Source organism: Eptesicus fuscus, chromosome 2, assembly GCF_027574615.1.
Source record: "Eptesicus fuscus isolate TK198812 chromosome 2, DD_ASM_mEF_20220401, whole genome shotgun sequence".
Lineage (NCBI taxonomy): Eukaryota > Metazoa > Chordata > Mammalia > Chiroptera > Vespertilionidae > Eptesicus > Eptesicus fuscus.
The window spans coordinates 46,592,213-46,608,074 of record NC_072474.1 but is presented as its reverse complement, the minus strand read 5'-3'; the positions used below and the strand labels follow the sequence as shown (position 1 = coordinate 46,608,074).

Below are 15,862 nucleotides of genomic sequence, written 5' to 3'. Positions count from 1 at the left end.
CAAGAAAGGGCTGGACAGGGCGCTCTTTACGGGGAGCAAACTCAGAGGCGCCACCAAAAGGGGGACTCTGTGTAGCCAGCTAGGAGTCAGGATAAGGGCTTCTGTTGTCCAGGAAGCGCAAGGGGAAGAACCAATGAAGATACTTTGTGTACTTTAATATTTTGGCAGGACGAATCTGTTCCAATAAAAGGGGTAGAAATGGAGGTGAGGCAGATTAGCAGGGAAAGTGAGAGCAGAAACTGATGGGGACTGGATTAGGGTATTTAAAAACAAAAAAAGAGAAAAGATGAGCCCCCAAAAAGGAGCCAACTCAGCACATGAGAAGCTAGGTGACCACGAATCATGAAGCTGTGACTAACAGTGAGTCAGAGAAAGCTGTTGGCTGGCAGAACAGGATTCTGAACTTGGTCTTTCCCAGGTGAATTTTAAATTGTGGTAGCACATTCAAGTGTATATGTCCCTGTACAAATTGAGATATATGATGAAGGCTTGTTTGAAAGAAAAATAAGGTAATGAGATCAGGTTGGAGATGCAGAACATCACCATCTACATGGAAAGGGTAATGGCTAAAAATGCTGTTGAAAGAAATAGTCACTTATTTGGTTCTATTACATTTTAAGCTTAAACATTACATATTTCAGTATTCATCTTGATAAAAGTAGCCTCTGTTAGTAGCTTTCTAATCATTATATTCAGCATTCTTTCTTTTCACCTCTAAAAGCGAATAGAAGTCTCTCCCTGAACTTCTTCATCTCTATTTTGATGGTCAGCTTTCTGGAGAAGCCTGGGGCCCAGCAAGCCAATCAGTAGACTTCCAATTGGGGCTGTGATGAGGATGGCCAAAAACGCCACTGTCAGCACATCCATTCCATATTCTTCTGACTGTTTATCTCCACGTGATTTTGCTGTGTCCAAAGCTACAGATCCTATTGCAGCCTATAAAAGTTTAAAGGTAAATTTGGAAACACAATAAGATAAACACATAGACAGAAGGTGAATTATTTGTAAACAAATTGCTTATTCTTCTTTTTAAAATAATGAATCGTTTTTAAAAATATTTTTTTATTGATTTCTGAGAGGTAGAGAGAGATAGAAACATCAATAATAAGAGAATCATTGATCGGTGCCTCTTGCATGCACCCTACTGGGGATCGGGCCCACAACCCGGGCATGTGCCCTTGACCAGAGTCGAACCCGGGACCCTTCAGTCCATAGGCCGATGCTCTATCCCACTGAGCCAAACTAGCTAGGGAAAATTGCTTATTCTTTTGCTCAACTAAGAAAGTTCAGTTAGTCTTCTTTCAAAGTATACTGAAGTTGGTTCTGATTGTTTGAAAACTGCCCCTGCCTTTGCATGGGGAAAGAATGATAATTCATCTATACCTATTTGCATAAGGTAAGGTTACAAAAAATATCAGGCACATATATTTCAAAACACAAGGCAAACACAGACTCATAATTTAGTTAATTATAACATGATTCTTTATACTAAATTTCTTCTGATTAAAGAGGAAAATTACTGGGCATCTTATTTTTTCATCTTTAGGAACTTGGAATTAAGAAAGAACAAGATGAAAAAAATACTTACTAGAAGATGATGAAGTTTTAAATGAAAAAAACACATGCCAGAATATGTATTGTTTTAGAATCAAAACTAATTTTTAAACATCATGAAACTTGAAAGTGGTAGTACCTTCAAAATTTAGGTTTTTGGTTAACTCTTTGGCTCAGGATTGGTGAAATGTTTCATTTAAAGTTTATCTACTGGAAAATCTTATAAAAATTTTTGTTTCTCTTTTAGAGGCAAAATACAGGATTAGTGCATATGGGAAAATCATATATTAGTCTATCTGGTTTCCCCTTATTCCACTGAACACGTTAGCCTCTAGGACAGTGAAACAGAAGAGGAAATATTAGTGTGCATGAGACACAATGGCAGAGACTACTAATTGACCACAAATATCTGAATGTCCCTTTTCCCTTCCTTATTATAATTCCTGAGTTTTAGCTGGTCTCATTGCTGTCCATGCAGACACTTTTTTTCAGCCTCCTTTGCAACAAGATGAAGCTCTGTATCTAAGGCCACTGAGAAGTGAGTGGAAGTGATAAATGCTATTTCAGGTTGCTCCCTGAAAACAAATGGACACTTGTACCTTATTCTTTCCCCCTTTCCCCCTTGGTGAGAAATTGTGGAAGCTGGACTCATTGGAAGGCACATGCTGAGGACAGTGGTCACCCTGCCAGCTCTGGGATGCCCTTGCTGGACTGCTGGTGAGAAAGAAAAAAGCTATCTAATTTAGTCCCTGTATTGAGGCTTCTTTGTTATTGCAGGTTACCTGGTACCGTAACTAATTCAATGTTTCATGAATTCTCGGGAAGAATTGCACACATGATGATATATATTCAACTCTTGAGCAACACGGGTTTGAACTCTGCAGGTCCACTTATATGTGAATTTTTTTTTCAATAAATATACAGTCAGCCCTCCATCTCTAGGTTTTGCAGCTGGGAATTCAATTAACCATGATTGAAAACAGCATTTTCCACCTGCAGTTGGGAATCTGCAGATGCAGAGGGCTGAATGTATGCATTGTTCTACACCACTTTATATAAGGGACTTGAGCATCCTCAGATTTTGGTAACTACAGGTGGGTCCTGGAACTAATCCCTCACTGATACAGAGGGACAGCTGAATTTTGGGGGAGTCAAAAGTTATACACAAATTTTTGACCCCCAAGTCCTGTGTTGCTCAAGGGTCAACTGAATATTTCTCTTTCAGTTCTCTTTTGTGTGTGTATGTGTATGTATGTATATCTTTTGGAGTGTGTATGTATATGGAATTGTGATTTAAAGTATATTTTTATAGTATCATATGAACAAAAAAGTTTGAAAAACAACTAATATAGAAAAGATATATAAAAAGTCTTGTGTCTTGTGCTGTGGCAAAAGGAGAAAAAAGAAAATTCTATACAATACTTGTTTCACAGAACATACGTTCTTCAACACATCCTAGATAATATATCTGTATTTTAAATTTTGCTTTGATAACAGGAAGGTGCCATCTTTTAAAGTTTAACGTTTAGAAACAAATCTTTCATATCAAAGCTACTAGAAGGATTCTTTTAATATTTTCTTACTAAAGTTACCAGAAGTAGTGTGGAAGCTGAAGACACTGAGGGAGAAACTATTGTACCTATTGTACTATATTAACCCCACAGTATTCTTAGCCATTATATCTCAGACATCTTTGAAAGTCTGATGGAAAGAAAAAACTTTTTTGAAATAATTCTTAAGCCCACAGCTGTACAAAATCTGGCATGTAATTACAGAGCATATATATCCACCAAAACTTCCTAAAAGTATGAACATTTGATTTTCATGTCATGAAATAGATACTTAAATAACTGCAGAACAATCAGGGATGGAACAGTTAAATCTCATTTGCTATAATTACTCTAGAAAATATGCAATACAGCCCTGGCCAGTGTGGCTTAGTTGGTTGGAGCATCATCTGTACATTGAAAAGTCGTGGATTCAATTCCTGGTCAGGGCACATACCCAGGTTGCAGGTTGATCCCTGACGGGGACAGCTGATTGATGTTTCTCTCTCACATAATGTTTGTCTCTCTCTCTCTCCCTTCCTCTTTCTCTCTAAAATAAAACAAGCGAACAAACAAAAAAACATATCCTCAGTGATGATAAAAAAATAAAATATGCGATACAATTAGGAATATATTATATTTGCAGCAAATCATACTCTAAAGAGTGTTAATTTTATGAGCAATTATAGGGATCCTATCAAATTCCTGGTCAATAATTTCAAGCACCTTTAGTGCCTTGTTCATAAATTCCACAAATTTTGGGTCCTGTGTTGAGACAATTGACAGAAGTTTCAGCTAGTTTGAAAAACAACATTAACTAATAATCTAGGAAATCAGTAAAACATTTTCTGAAATGTTTGTCAATAAAGTCTGTTACTGTATATATAAAGACTGTGGTCAAGCATAACTTATCATCAATCATATTGACACTGAAGTATTTCCAAATACTAAGACAAACCATGCTATTTGTTTTACTCTCTTCTTAGAAGATAATGAAATGAAAACTATTAACAACTATCTCTCTGGGGGATTTAGAGAGCTCTGACTGATGAAAAGTCAAACTCCTTCTTCCTGCTACTACTGCTTCCTAACAATTGAGGGAGATTTATTGGTATTTTTGTTGTACCCTGGTGATCTAAATAAATTTAAATGAGCTGTCATATTTAAGGAATCGGTATACCAAAAATAAAACTTTTAAAGAACAGATTAGTAAAACTCTTTTTACAAATCAAACTTCAATTACTTATTTTCACCAAATTTGACTAAGCTCTTTTATTCAAAATTTCAAGGTATCAAATAGAAACGGGGGTTAAAATGTAAAGCCATCCTTTATCCACCATTACCTGGACTGTGGCCTTCGGAAGCCATGCAAAAGAAATGAATGTCTTTTCCTTTAGGTTAAAACCAGCAAAACACACCATCAGAAATGTAGTCAAAACTCGTATCAATACTGCAATGCCCAAGGTGGCAACACAAAGGCCTGGAAGAAATACTCAGTTTTTAGACACAATGAAATACTGGGGGAGAAATCAAATCTCATAATTATTGATTCAAAATACTATCAACAGCAGTAATCTAAATCTATTAAATTTTTTAAAAGACAAAAATGGTTAGGCATGATTTATCAAAATATTAATACAGGGGTCGGCAAAGGTAGGTTTGCAGTCGAAACAGTTATTATTTATTAATTATTGTATTATTTATTTGTATTACAACTGTAAACCTACTTTCGCCCACACCTGTATTGAGGATCTGTCAGACCACTTATTTAAAAGAAGGCATTTTCCCTAGAATAAAATGAAGACTTAATTAAACATATTTGACTTTCTGCAAAGGAGATTTGAATGTTATTTCTCTTATGCGTTATAGCAAAAACCACACTTTCTTTCATGTGTTTATTCAACAATAATTTACTAAATGATAACAATGCATGACAGGATTTGGAGTAAGTACTGGCTACACAAAATATATAATGTATAGACTTGGCCTCAATGAACTTCTAAGTCAGAGGAAACCAGAAGCATAAACAACCAGTTAATATACTATAAGGTAAGTGAAGTATAAATATATTGGTAAGAGAGCAAGAAGAAGAAAAAAATCAGTATTTTCATCATAATGGTTGAGAATTCTTTATAGAGTACAAGACCAGAAGTGATATTCAAAATATTTATCAGCCCCTGTGTTTTACCACACTTGTGTTTACACTGACTGCCCCTTAGACCTGGTTCACATGTACAGTACTTCACTCAGTCCTTTAAATTCCTTTGCTGATAGAGATAAGTTCATCGTGATTTGCAAAACAAGGGATTGTGACAATGGCTGCTGCAGGTTACTGGATCTGAGGAAGGCATAGCTAAGGTGACTGGTAAATAATAGGGTGATTTGTTTTTTTAAGTAACATTTTTTAAGTGTTTACTCTGTGCCACATTCTGTATTAAGCCTTAAGTATATTACTTTACTTAATCCTTACAACCAGTGGGGTAATTTTTCTCATTTTACAGATGAAAAAAAAAAAAGAAATTCAGAAAGGATAAACTTTCTGGCTGTAAAACACCAGATAAACATTGCTGGGGATCTATTGTGAATCTATTTTGAATATGGTTTCTTTATAAAAAAGCTATGTGGCTCTTTGTTGAAGGGTACTAATATTTTTCCCATGATGATAAAATTTCCAAAGTATTTGTTGTCTGAAGTACGAGGTACAAGAAATGATACCACTCTCAAAGGGTAACATTAAAAGTTTGGGGAGAGGGAGTGTAGGTGAGCTCAGAGATGTGATGTAGGGTAAGTAGCATAGAAGCTTTGCAAAGAATTAGATAAAGAGCAGCATTTAAGCCACATATATGTGAGTATAAAGGAGGACTCAAGCCCTGGCCGGTTTGCCTCAGTGGATAGAGCATCGGCCTTCGGACTGAAGGGTCCCTGGTTCGATTCCCATCAAGGGCACATGCCCGGGTTACAGGCTTGATCCCCAGTAGGGGGCATGCAGGAGGCAACCAATCAATGATTCTCTCTCATCATTGATGCTTCTATCTCTCTCCCTCTCCCTTCTTCTTTTTGAGTCCTCCTCCTTTTTAAAAAATTTATATCTACCTATCTATATCTATATCTATATCTACATCTATATCTATATCTATATCTATATCTATATCTATATCTATATCTATATCTATATCTATATCTATGTATTTTTTTTAAAAAAAGGAGGAGGTCTCAAAAGGCTCTGGAAAATATAATTGCATACTTCAATGTACAAAGTAGTTTAGTGGGATTTATCCCGGGGATGCAAGGATGGTACAACATCCTCAAATCAATAAATGTGATATACCACATAAACAAACTGAGAGATAAAAAATATATAATCATACCCATTGATGCAGGAAAAGCATTTGACAAAATCCAACACCCTTTCTCGATAAAAATTCTCAGCAAGGTGGGAATAGAAGGATCATACCTCAACATCATAAAAGCCATATATGACAAACCTACAACCAACATCATAAGCAATGGGCAAAAACTAAAACCGTTTCCCCTAAGAACAGGAACAAGACAGGGATGCTCACTCTCACCACTCCTCTTCGACATAGTACTGGAAGTACTAGCCATTGCGATCAGACAAGAAAAAATAAAAGGCATCCAAATTAGAAAAGAAGTAAAACTGTCCTTATTTACAGATGACATGCTACTGTACATAGAAAATCCCAAAGATTCCATCAAAAAACTACTAGACTTAATAAATGAATTTGGCAATGTAGCAGAATACAAAATTAACACCCAGAAGTCTGGGTGTTAATTTTGTATTCTTAGCCATCTTGGTTTGGGTTTAAGTCCCTTATCCATTTTAACACTCAAAATGGATAAGGGACTTAAACATAAGATGGGAAACCATAAAAATCTTAGAAGAAGCCATAGGCAGTAAAATAGCAGACATTTGTCGTAGCAATATTTTTACCGATACAGCTCCTAGGGCAATGGAAACTAAAGAGAAAATAAACAAATGGGACTACATCAAAATAAAAAGCTTCTGCACAGCAAAAGAAACCATCAACAAAACAACAAGAAAGCCCACTGCATGGGAGAACATATTTGCCAATGTTATCTCTGATAAGGGTTTAATCTCCAACATTTACAAGGAACTCATACAATTTAACAAAAGGAAGATAAACAATCCAATAAAAAATGGGCAAAGGACCTAAATAGACACTTTTTGAAAGAGGACATTCAGAAAGCCAAGAGACATACCAAAACATGCTCAAACTTACTAATCATCTGAGAGATGCAAATCAAAACAACAATGAGGTACCACCTCACACCTGTCAGAATGGCTATCATCAACAAATCAACAAATGACAAGTGCTGGAGAGGATGCGGAGAAAAAGGAACCCTCCTGCACTGCTAGTGGGAATGCAGACTGGTGCAGCTACTGTGGAAAACAGTATGGCGTTTCCTCAAAAAATTAAAAATGGAACTGCCATTTGACCCAGTAATACCACTTCTAGGAATATATCCCAAGAAAACAGAAACACCAGTCAGAAAGGATATATGCATAAGATTTGAAAACAGCCTAAATGCCCATCAGCAGATGAATAGATTAGAAAACTGTGGTACATCTACACAATGGAATACTACGCTGCTGTAAAAAAGAAGAAATTCTTACCATTTGCAACAGCATGGATGGATCTGGAGAGCATTATGCTAAGTGAAATAAGCCAGTCAGTGAAAGATAAATACCACATGATCTCACTCATCCTATCTAATAATAGACAAATATGCAAATTGACCATACCTCCGACACACCCACAAGCCACACCCACAAGCCACACCCACCATCCCATCAGAGCGAGTATGCAAATTAACCCAAACCAAGATGGCTACAGCCACAGAGAGCAAGGTTTCTTAGGTAACAAAGGAAGTCAAGCTTTCCGCCTGCCCTTGCCAGGCCTAGCCTCCACTCAAGCTACAAAGTTTCAATTATAGAAGGTTAACAAATTCAAACAAATGGCAGCAGAATGGAGCTTGAGAGAGCAGGCCAGGGTTGCCGCCGGCAACAGGGGAAGCAAAGCTTTCCACACACCCTGGCCGGGCCCACCCGCTTAAGGCAACAAAGTTTCAATTATAGCCCCAACACAAATGGCTGCCGGCCTCAGAGGGAGCCCCAGGCTTGGCTCCGCTCCAGGCTACAAAGTTTCAATTGTAGAAGGAAAATAAATTCCAGATACCAAGGCCTCTGCTTGGGTTGCCAGAGGGCGTGGCTGGCCTGCAAACCACCACAGGCCCCTCGCTCAGGCTGCCCCATGCCCCAAGGGAACCCCCACCTGATCCGGGACGCCCTTCAGGGCAAACCAGCTGGCCCCCACCCCTGTACCAGGCCTCTATCCTATCTAATAAAAGAGTAATATGCAGATTGATCATCACTGCAACACACAATATAGCTGATCCCATGTGGTCAAAGATCCTGCCCCCATGTGGACACAAGATGGCCACCACAAGATGGCCAGCAGGAGAGGGCAGTTGGGAGGCACCCGGCCTGCAAGGGAGGGCAGTTGGAGGTGATCAACCCTGCAGGAGAGGGCAGTTAGGGGTGACCAGGCTGGCAGAGGAGGGAAGTTGGGGCCAAACAGGCTGGCAGCAGAGTGGTTAGGGGGTGATCAGGCTGGCAGGCAGAAGTGGTTAGGGGCAATCAGGAAGGCAGGCAGGCAAGCAGTTGGGAGCCAGCAGTCCTGGATTGTGAGAGGGATGTCCAACTGCCCGTTTAGGCCCGATCCTACCAGGATCGGGCCTAAACAGGCAGTCGGACATCCCTTGAGGGGTCCCATATTGGAGAGGGTACAGGCTGGGCTGAGGGACAACCCCCTCCATGCACGAATTTCGTGCACCGGGCCTCTAGTTTATGGATAATAAAGAACATTACAAACTGTTTAACAAAAATAGAGGCAAAGAAGCATCAAACAGACTGTCAAACTACAGCAGGAAGGTAGGGGAGGGCTGGGGGGAGGGAGGTAAGAGATCAACCGAAGGACTTGTATGCATGCATATAAGCACAACCAACAGACTCAAGACACTGGGGGCAGGAGGACAAGGGCAAGTGCTGGGGGGTAGGGGAGGCCGGGGGGGAGGTCAGTGGGGGAAAAAAAAAGAAGAGGTTAGCTAGAACAGAGCACAAAATTACAGTATTTGTAATACCTTAAACAATAAAAATTAAAAAAAAAGTGGTTTAAAGATCTCCCAATGCTGTTGAGAGCTCAAATAAAATAAAAAGCGGTACACATTCAGTGATCTTAGCAATACGACCTTCATCAGAGCATGGTTGGTTGTGTGATGGGGCAGAAGCTGGTCTGAAATGTATTATTTTTAAATGTATTGAATAAAAGAATAAGAGTTAAAATGGAAAAAGGGGATATGGTTACTTGCCTTTTTGGAAAAGTTGAAAAAAGGAATAGAGAGGTAGATTAGTAAGTGAGGAGGGAAGTGAAATGGAGAAAGAATAAATTTTAATTGTGTTAAAATACACATAAAATGTACCATCTTAACCATTTTTAAAAAATATATTTTTATTGATTTCAGAGAGGAAGGGAGAGGGAGAGATAGAAACATCAATGATGAGAGTCATTGATCAGCTGCTTCCTGCACGTCCCCTACTGGGGACCAAGCCCGCAACCTGGGCATGTGCCCTTGACGGGAATCGAACCAGGGACCCTTCAGTCTGAAGGCCAATGCTCTATCCACTAAGCCAAACCAGCGAGGGCCATTTTAACCATTTTTAAGTGTACAACTACATAGTATTAAACATTCACATTTTTATGCAACCAATCACTAGAACTCTTCTCCTAAAACCCTGACAACCCTCATTTACTTTCTGTCTTTATGAATTTGACTATATTGGACACCTCATATAAGTGAAATCACACAGTCTGTGTCTTTTTGTGACTGGCTTATTTCAAATAGTATATTGTCCTCATCGACGTCCACCCATGTTGCAGCATGTATTAGAATGAATGAATTTTATTCTAAGATAAGAGAGCTTAGACTCTGTTTAAATTCTGAAGAGGAGAAACTGACAAGTATACACATGACAAATACATTCAAAGATGCAGGAGAAGAATCTATGTGTGAGATCCAGAAGGAGGAGGCAGGGCTGAGATCCCTAGGATGGAGGGAGCATATTGTGATGTGCAGAAAGGAGGAAATACAGAGAATATATGTGCAAATTAACTTGAAATACGGTGCTATGAATCAAGAGAGTTTTAATATGGTGGCCTTTAAATGCTTAAATAAAAAAAAATGAATGCACAAACATTTCCATTCCATGGGTACATATTACAGAAATGACTAGTTATCTTTAACATTCTGTCCCTTGATCAGAACAAGGCTAGATGAACACTCTTAATAGAAAAAACTATTTTAAGGCCTGCATTTTTGACAGTAGTAAGCAGTGTTACTTTTCTTTGCAAGGAATAATTGTAAAGATATACAATTTACTATCTTAGACTGATGGACATTATTTTCTTTTTCTTTTTATTAAACTTTACCTGAGGGTGTTTTTCCATTGATTTTTAGAGAGAGAAACAACAATGTGAGAGAGACACATTGTCTGGTTGCTTCCCACACATGCCCGACCAGGGTGGGGGTTTAAACCTGCAACCAAGGTACATGCCCTTGACCAGAACTGAACCTGCAATCCTGAGGGTCAGCACTCTAATCACTGAGCAACCATCTAGGGCTGACAAACATTATTTTCTAACCAACTACTTTTAAAGCATTATTAAATATAATGTGACAATGGAACTACTGAACATATACCTACTAAAGATATTTCAACTGAATATAAAAAGTTGATTTTAGCCAAAGTACTACTTTGAAATTCTTACCTACAGTTTCTGGTCTGAGAGATGCAACAGACACCTTTGCTCCAATCAGTCCAAAGAGAAGGGGCTGAAAGATGTCCCAGGCAACTGCAATAATTTTTTGAACCTCTGCCTAAGAAAACAAACATACACATGAATTTTTATTATGTAAAGTTACAAGTTCTAAGAATTTTACTAATTTAAAATTTGAGCTTATTTGAGCTGAGATAGGCTTTACTTCTGTGACATCTATAAATGAAGAGGTTAGCTAGAACAGAGCACAAAATTGCATATATTTATAACACAGTTATGATATGAGGTGTTTAATATTGCTTTGCAAATATATCTTAATTATAAATATTCTTATAAAATAATCTTAGGAGAACTACTTCTGAATGCATGATATTTGTGTATTCACATACTATAATACTTAGTTTTCTTTCATAATTTAAAATTTTATGTTCATTTTAATTTAACAATATGATTTAGATTTCACATTAGCACATATATCTAGGTACCTCATTATTGTTACATAGGAATCTGTTATGGAAGTACCACAGTGTATTGAATTATTTCTTTATTGATGGACCTCTAAGTTATTTCCAATTTTATTTTATCTTTACAAAAAATACCTTTTAAGGACATTTAAAGTTATGCACAAAAATAAAATCTACATATAAAAAGCTGTCCCAGTTATTAACTTATTGTCCCTTGCCTACTTTCATTGTTGCTCTGTGGAAAATGGAGCTCCATCCTTTAAACTCTTTAAAATATTTCTCCTTTGCTAGCTAGCATCATGTTAAATTTTGTCAGTAGAGGGCGCTGAAGAGATACTGCCAGAGGAAGGTGCTCTTCCTGGTTTCAGTGGCTCCTCCCGCAGGATGCTACAGCACCAGGCTCCTGCAGACCAGGTGGTTTCTCCAGGGCCAGGATCCTACAGTACCTGGTGGCCAGCAGCACCCAGTGGCCAGCAGCTTCCCCCAGCCTACAGCTGGGTGATTTCATAGTCAACTCCCTTGAGCAATATACTTCCCATGTACCATAGACAGTGGATTTCTTGGAAATTTGGAGGGTAGACTTCCAGCAAATTCTGCAGGCAGGGCACCAGTGACTTCTCTGCCATCTAGTATTTTAGAACCCAAGTACTAAACATGGTCTGGATTCTCAGCTCTGGGGGCAGGAGTAGGTGGATTGGTAGTGGTGGGGTGAGGAAGGGATGCTCCATCTGAGTCCTAGGGGGTTATAGCTGCTATTCCTATATTCTTTAGGGATCTCTACATCTTACAAGATAATATGTGGTTAATAATAAACTTTCCATATTCCAGTTACTATATGGCTTCGCTTTCCTGACAAGACCTTAAGTACTAACTTTATAACACATAGTGCAAAACCCTAGGATAATATTGACACAATTGACTATAGTAAAACTAAAATGTTTGCAAAAACAAAAAGTGACAAACCAGAAGAAATATCTGTACTAAGAATAACAGAATAAGAAGCAATATCCAGTCAATAGGAAAAAAGACACAGAATCTAATAGAAAAATGGGAAGTGCATATTCACAAGTAGCCAAAAAATAAGAAGCTAAAACTCAGTAATCAGAGAAACACAAATTAAAATGATACACCATCTATTTTTGAGGGTGGGGGTTATCACATTGGAAAATACACTAAAAAGTTTTAATAATGTAAAGTATTTGTAAAAATTTTAAGGAAATTCTTACTAATTGGTAGGAGAGCAAATTGATAATGCTTTTCTTGGAAGGCAGTTTATCAGTATCCATTACAGTATCAAAGAATTTACCTTCAACAATTTTTTTCAATCAACTAGTAAGAATCTATAATTTTAGATGACATTTTTATACTTACACATCTTTAAGGATTTGCAGTTCCATGTATATATAGTATTAAGCAACTTGACAAAGGAAGATTACATAGTTTCTCTGTTTCTTATTTCTAGTGTTTTATTAGGATAAATATTCTATTTACCCTTGGCTTATAAATGTGAAAGGCAGAGATGTGAGGGAGTTGGTTGATTTATTTATATAGTTGCATTCCCATATCATGCAAAAAGTTGAATTTTTCACATCATAAGGAATCAGATAATGACTTAGGTTCAAATCCTGCTACCCACTAGCTGTAAGCTACTTGCCACTCAGCACCTCATTTTTCTCATCTGTAAATATCCTTCATCATTTATTGACAATGGCTAGTTCTGCTAATATATTTTCTTGTGGCTTTTTCATAACTTCAAAACTAAAGTGAATTGGTTTATAAAGAAAATAGACTCATTGAATAGGCTAAGTATAAAAGAAGATGAGCCCAGAGAAATGAAGACTGTATTATCCATTGAAAGTTTAGGCCACTTTACAAATATGTATGCACCATTAGTAAGAATATTCAAAAATATTAATTTTTTTCAAAGATGAGCAAAATGAGAAAGTTAAGAGAAATAGAAGTTTCTTCATGACTAAATATCTACTTAAGCTGATCCTTCTCTTCTAAGAGATAAGAACATTTCAAGATTCAGGAGATCCAAATTATGAAAAAAAAATCCCATGACTGTCAAAGTCATCTGAAGAAGCACTGGATTTGAAAATAGATTTTAAAAATACACCAAAGAGGCTTTGTGAAGGTGAGTGCTTTTGAATACAACAAATGGCAAGATTAATGATTATATGGAAAACCAAACAGAAAAGTATGAAATAATGTCCTAAAACTATAGGCATGAATGAAATTTTACAAAATATTTTAGTTTTTCAAAATACAAGTCAACAATATTGCTATAGCACTGTTGAGTTTACAAGTGTTCCATTTCCATTTTCCCACATAATAGTCCCAACAATTCTTTAGATATTATTATTATTTTCTCCAATTTTACAGTTAAGAAAACTGAGTATTAGAAAGGGAAGTGACTTTTTTGGGGGGATTTACAGGTAGAGAATAGTAGAATTGGGATTGGAATCCCATTCTCCATATTTTAAATTTTATGCTCTTTTTACTATGCTGCGCTGCTCTGGAAGTAGGTATAAAAAATAATATGGGCTATTATTTACTGAGTGCATTCTATGACTAAGCACTTTGTTTTATAGAGATTATTTCACTTAGTCCTCCAATGTAGTTGTTGTTGCTATTGTCCCTCCCCACTCCAGAGATACAGAAATTGAGGACTGAGCAGTTAGATTACTTGTATGTGATAATATAGGTACAAGTTAGTACAGGTGAGATTAGCCCACGCAGTCAGAGCTCTTGACCTTATGCTATATTCCAGACCCATGGAGAAAAGAAGTGCAAAATCTGGACGCATTGGACTGGTGTCTCCAGAATTAAGAACTCTCCTGAGTACTGAACTACAAAAGGTATGCAGAGTGCTTGCCACATGATTGTTCAATGAAGATTTGTTTCCTTTCCTTTCTCCAGGGAATCATATTGATATACAAACACTCCTTGATTTATGATGTGAATATGTCCCAATATAGCCATCAGAGTTGAAAATACATTTAATGCACTTAACTTCCTAAACATCATAGCTTAGCCTAGCCTACCCTAAATGTGCTCAGGACACTTACGTTAGCCTATAGTTAAGCAATTATCTTTAGTTTCTCCTTAAGAGTAATTGTCTTTCGCTTCTTCTCACCAGAAGCAAGAGACACAGATGGGTCTTTTGTTGACATGATGGGATACAAAAACATAACACACAATATTCAAAAATGCTGGCCACACAGCACTCTGGAGTAATGGTTGTTTACTCATGATCCTGTGCTGATTGGGAGCTGAGGCTCTGCCACTGCTCAGCATCAGGAAAAGTATCTGGTATCGGACTGCATATTGCTAGCCCAGGAAAAGATCAAAATTCAAAACTGCACCTAGAATTTCTACTGAAGGTGTCCTGCTTCAGCACCAGCATCGTAAAGTCAAAAAATCCTAAGTTGAACCACTGTGAGTCAGGGACCCTCTGTAGTCTAAAGGTGTGTTCTCATCCTGGCTCTGCCACTTAGCACCTTTGTGACCTTTGACAATCTGTCTAATGTCTCTAAGCCTCCATGTCCTCATCTGCAAAGTGGGTGGAATATATATTTGTCAAGGCTACTGTAAAAAATAAATGCAATGACATATGGAAGATTTTACCCGCATAATAAAGAGATTTTTAAGAAAAAAAGCTATTGAGGAAAAGCCATAAGAGACTCATAGATCTCACCACATAAAAATATCATTTGTATGTTAAAAATGAACTAAATAAGAAGGCTAATATCATGTATATGTGTGTATACCAGTATATCTTACAGATCAATAATCAATGCATTAGACTTCAGAAGAAACTGGACAAAAGATATATCAAAGAAAAGAAAAAAATACAAGTGATTAAATATATGAAGAAGTATTCAATTTTACTGCTAATCAAAGAAACAAAACAAGATTCCACTTTTTACCTATCAGTATGGTACCGCCTTAATAAAAGAGTAAATTGATACTATCAAAATGACAGTCAATAATGGATACTATCAAAACGACAGTCAAAAATGTAATAATCATGCACAGTGTCAGGTGGGTACAGGAAATATAGAGGGGAATACTTTGTAAAGTATATGATAATCTAATCCAGGGGTCCTCAAACTTTTTAAACAGGGGGCCAGTTCACTGTACCTCAGACCGTTGGAGAGCCAGACTATAGTTTAAAAAAAACTATGAATAAATTCCTATACACACTGCACATATCTTATTTTGAAGTAAAAAAACAAAATGGCAAAAACACCCGCATGTGGCTCATGGGCCGTAGTTTGAGGATGCCTGATCTAATCACTATGCTGTATACCTGAAACTAGCACAAAATAACACACACTTAAACTGTAATTGAAAAGTAAAATTAAAAAAAGTAGCAATGTGCATCCTCTTTCATAGAGTAGTCTTATTTCTAGAA

The 15,862-nt window shown here is 37.2% G+C and overlaps 1 protein-coding gene across 1 annotated transcript in view; it reads right to left on the bottom strand.

Moving 5' to 3' along the window:
• Positions 1-766: 766 nt before the first annotated feature.
• SLC9B2 (solute carrier family 9 member B2) overlaps positions 767-15,862 on the bottom strand; it is a 39,811-nt gene continuing 24,715 nt past the window's right edge. The window contains 2 exon segments of the mRNA XM_028158594.2: positions 767-936; positions 10,970-11,078. Of these exon segments, the coding sequence (XP_028014395.2) occupies positions 767-936; positions 10,970-11,078 (279 nt within the window).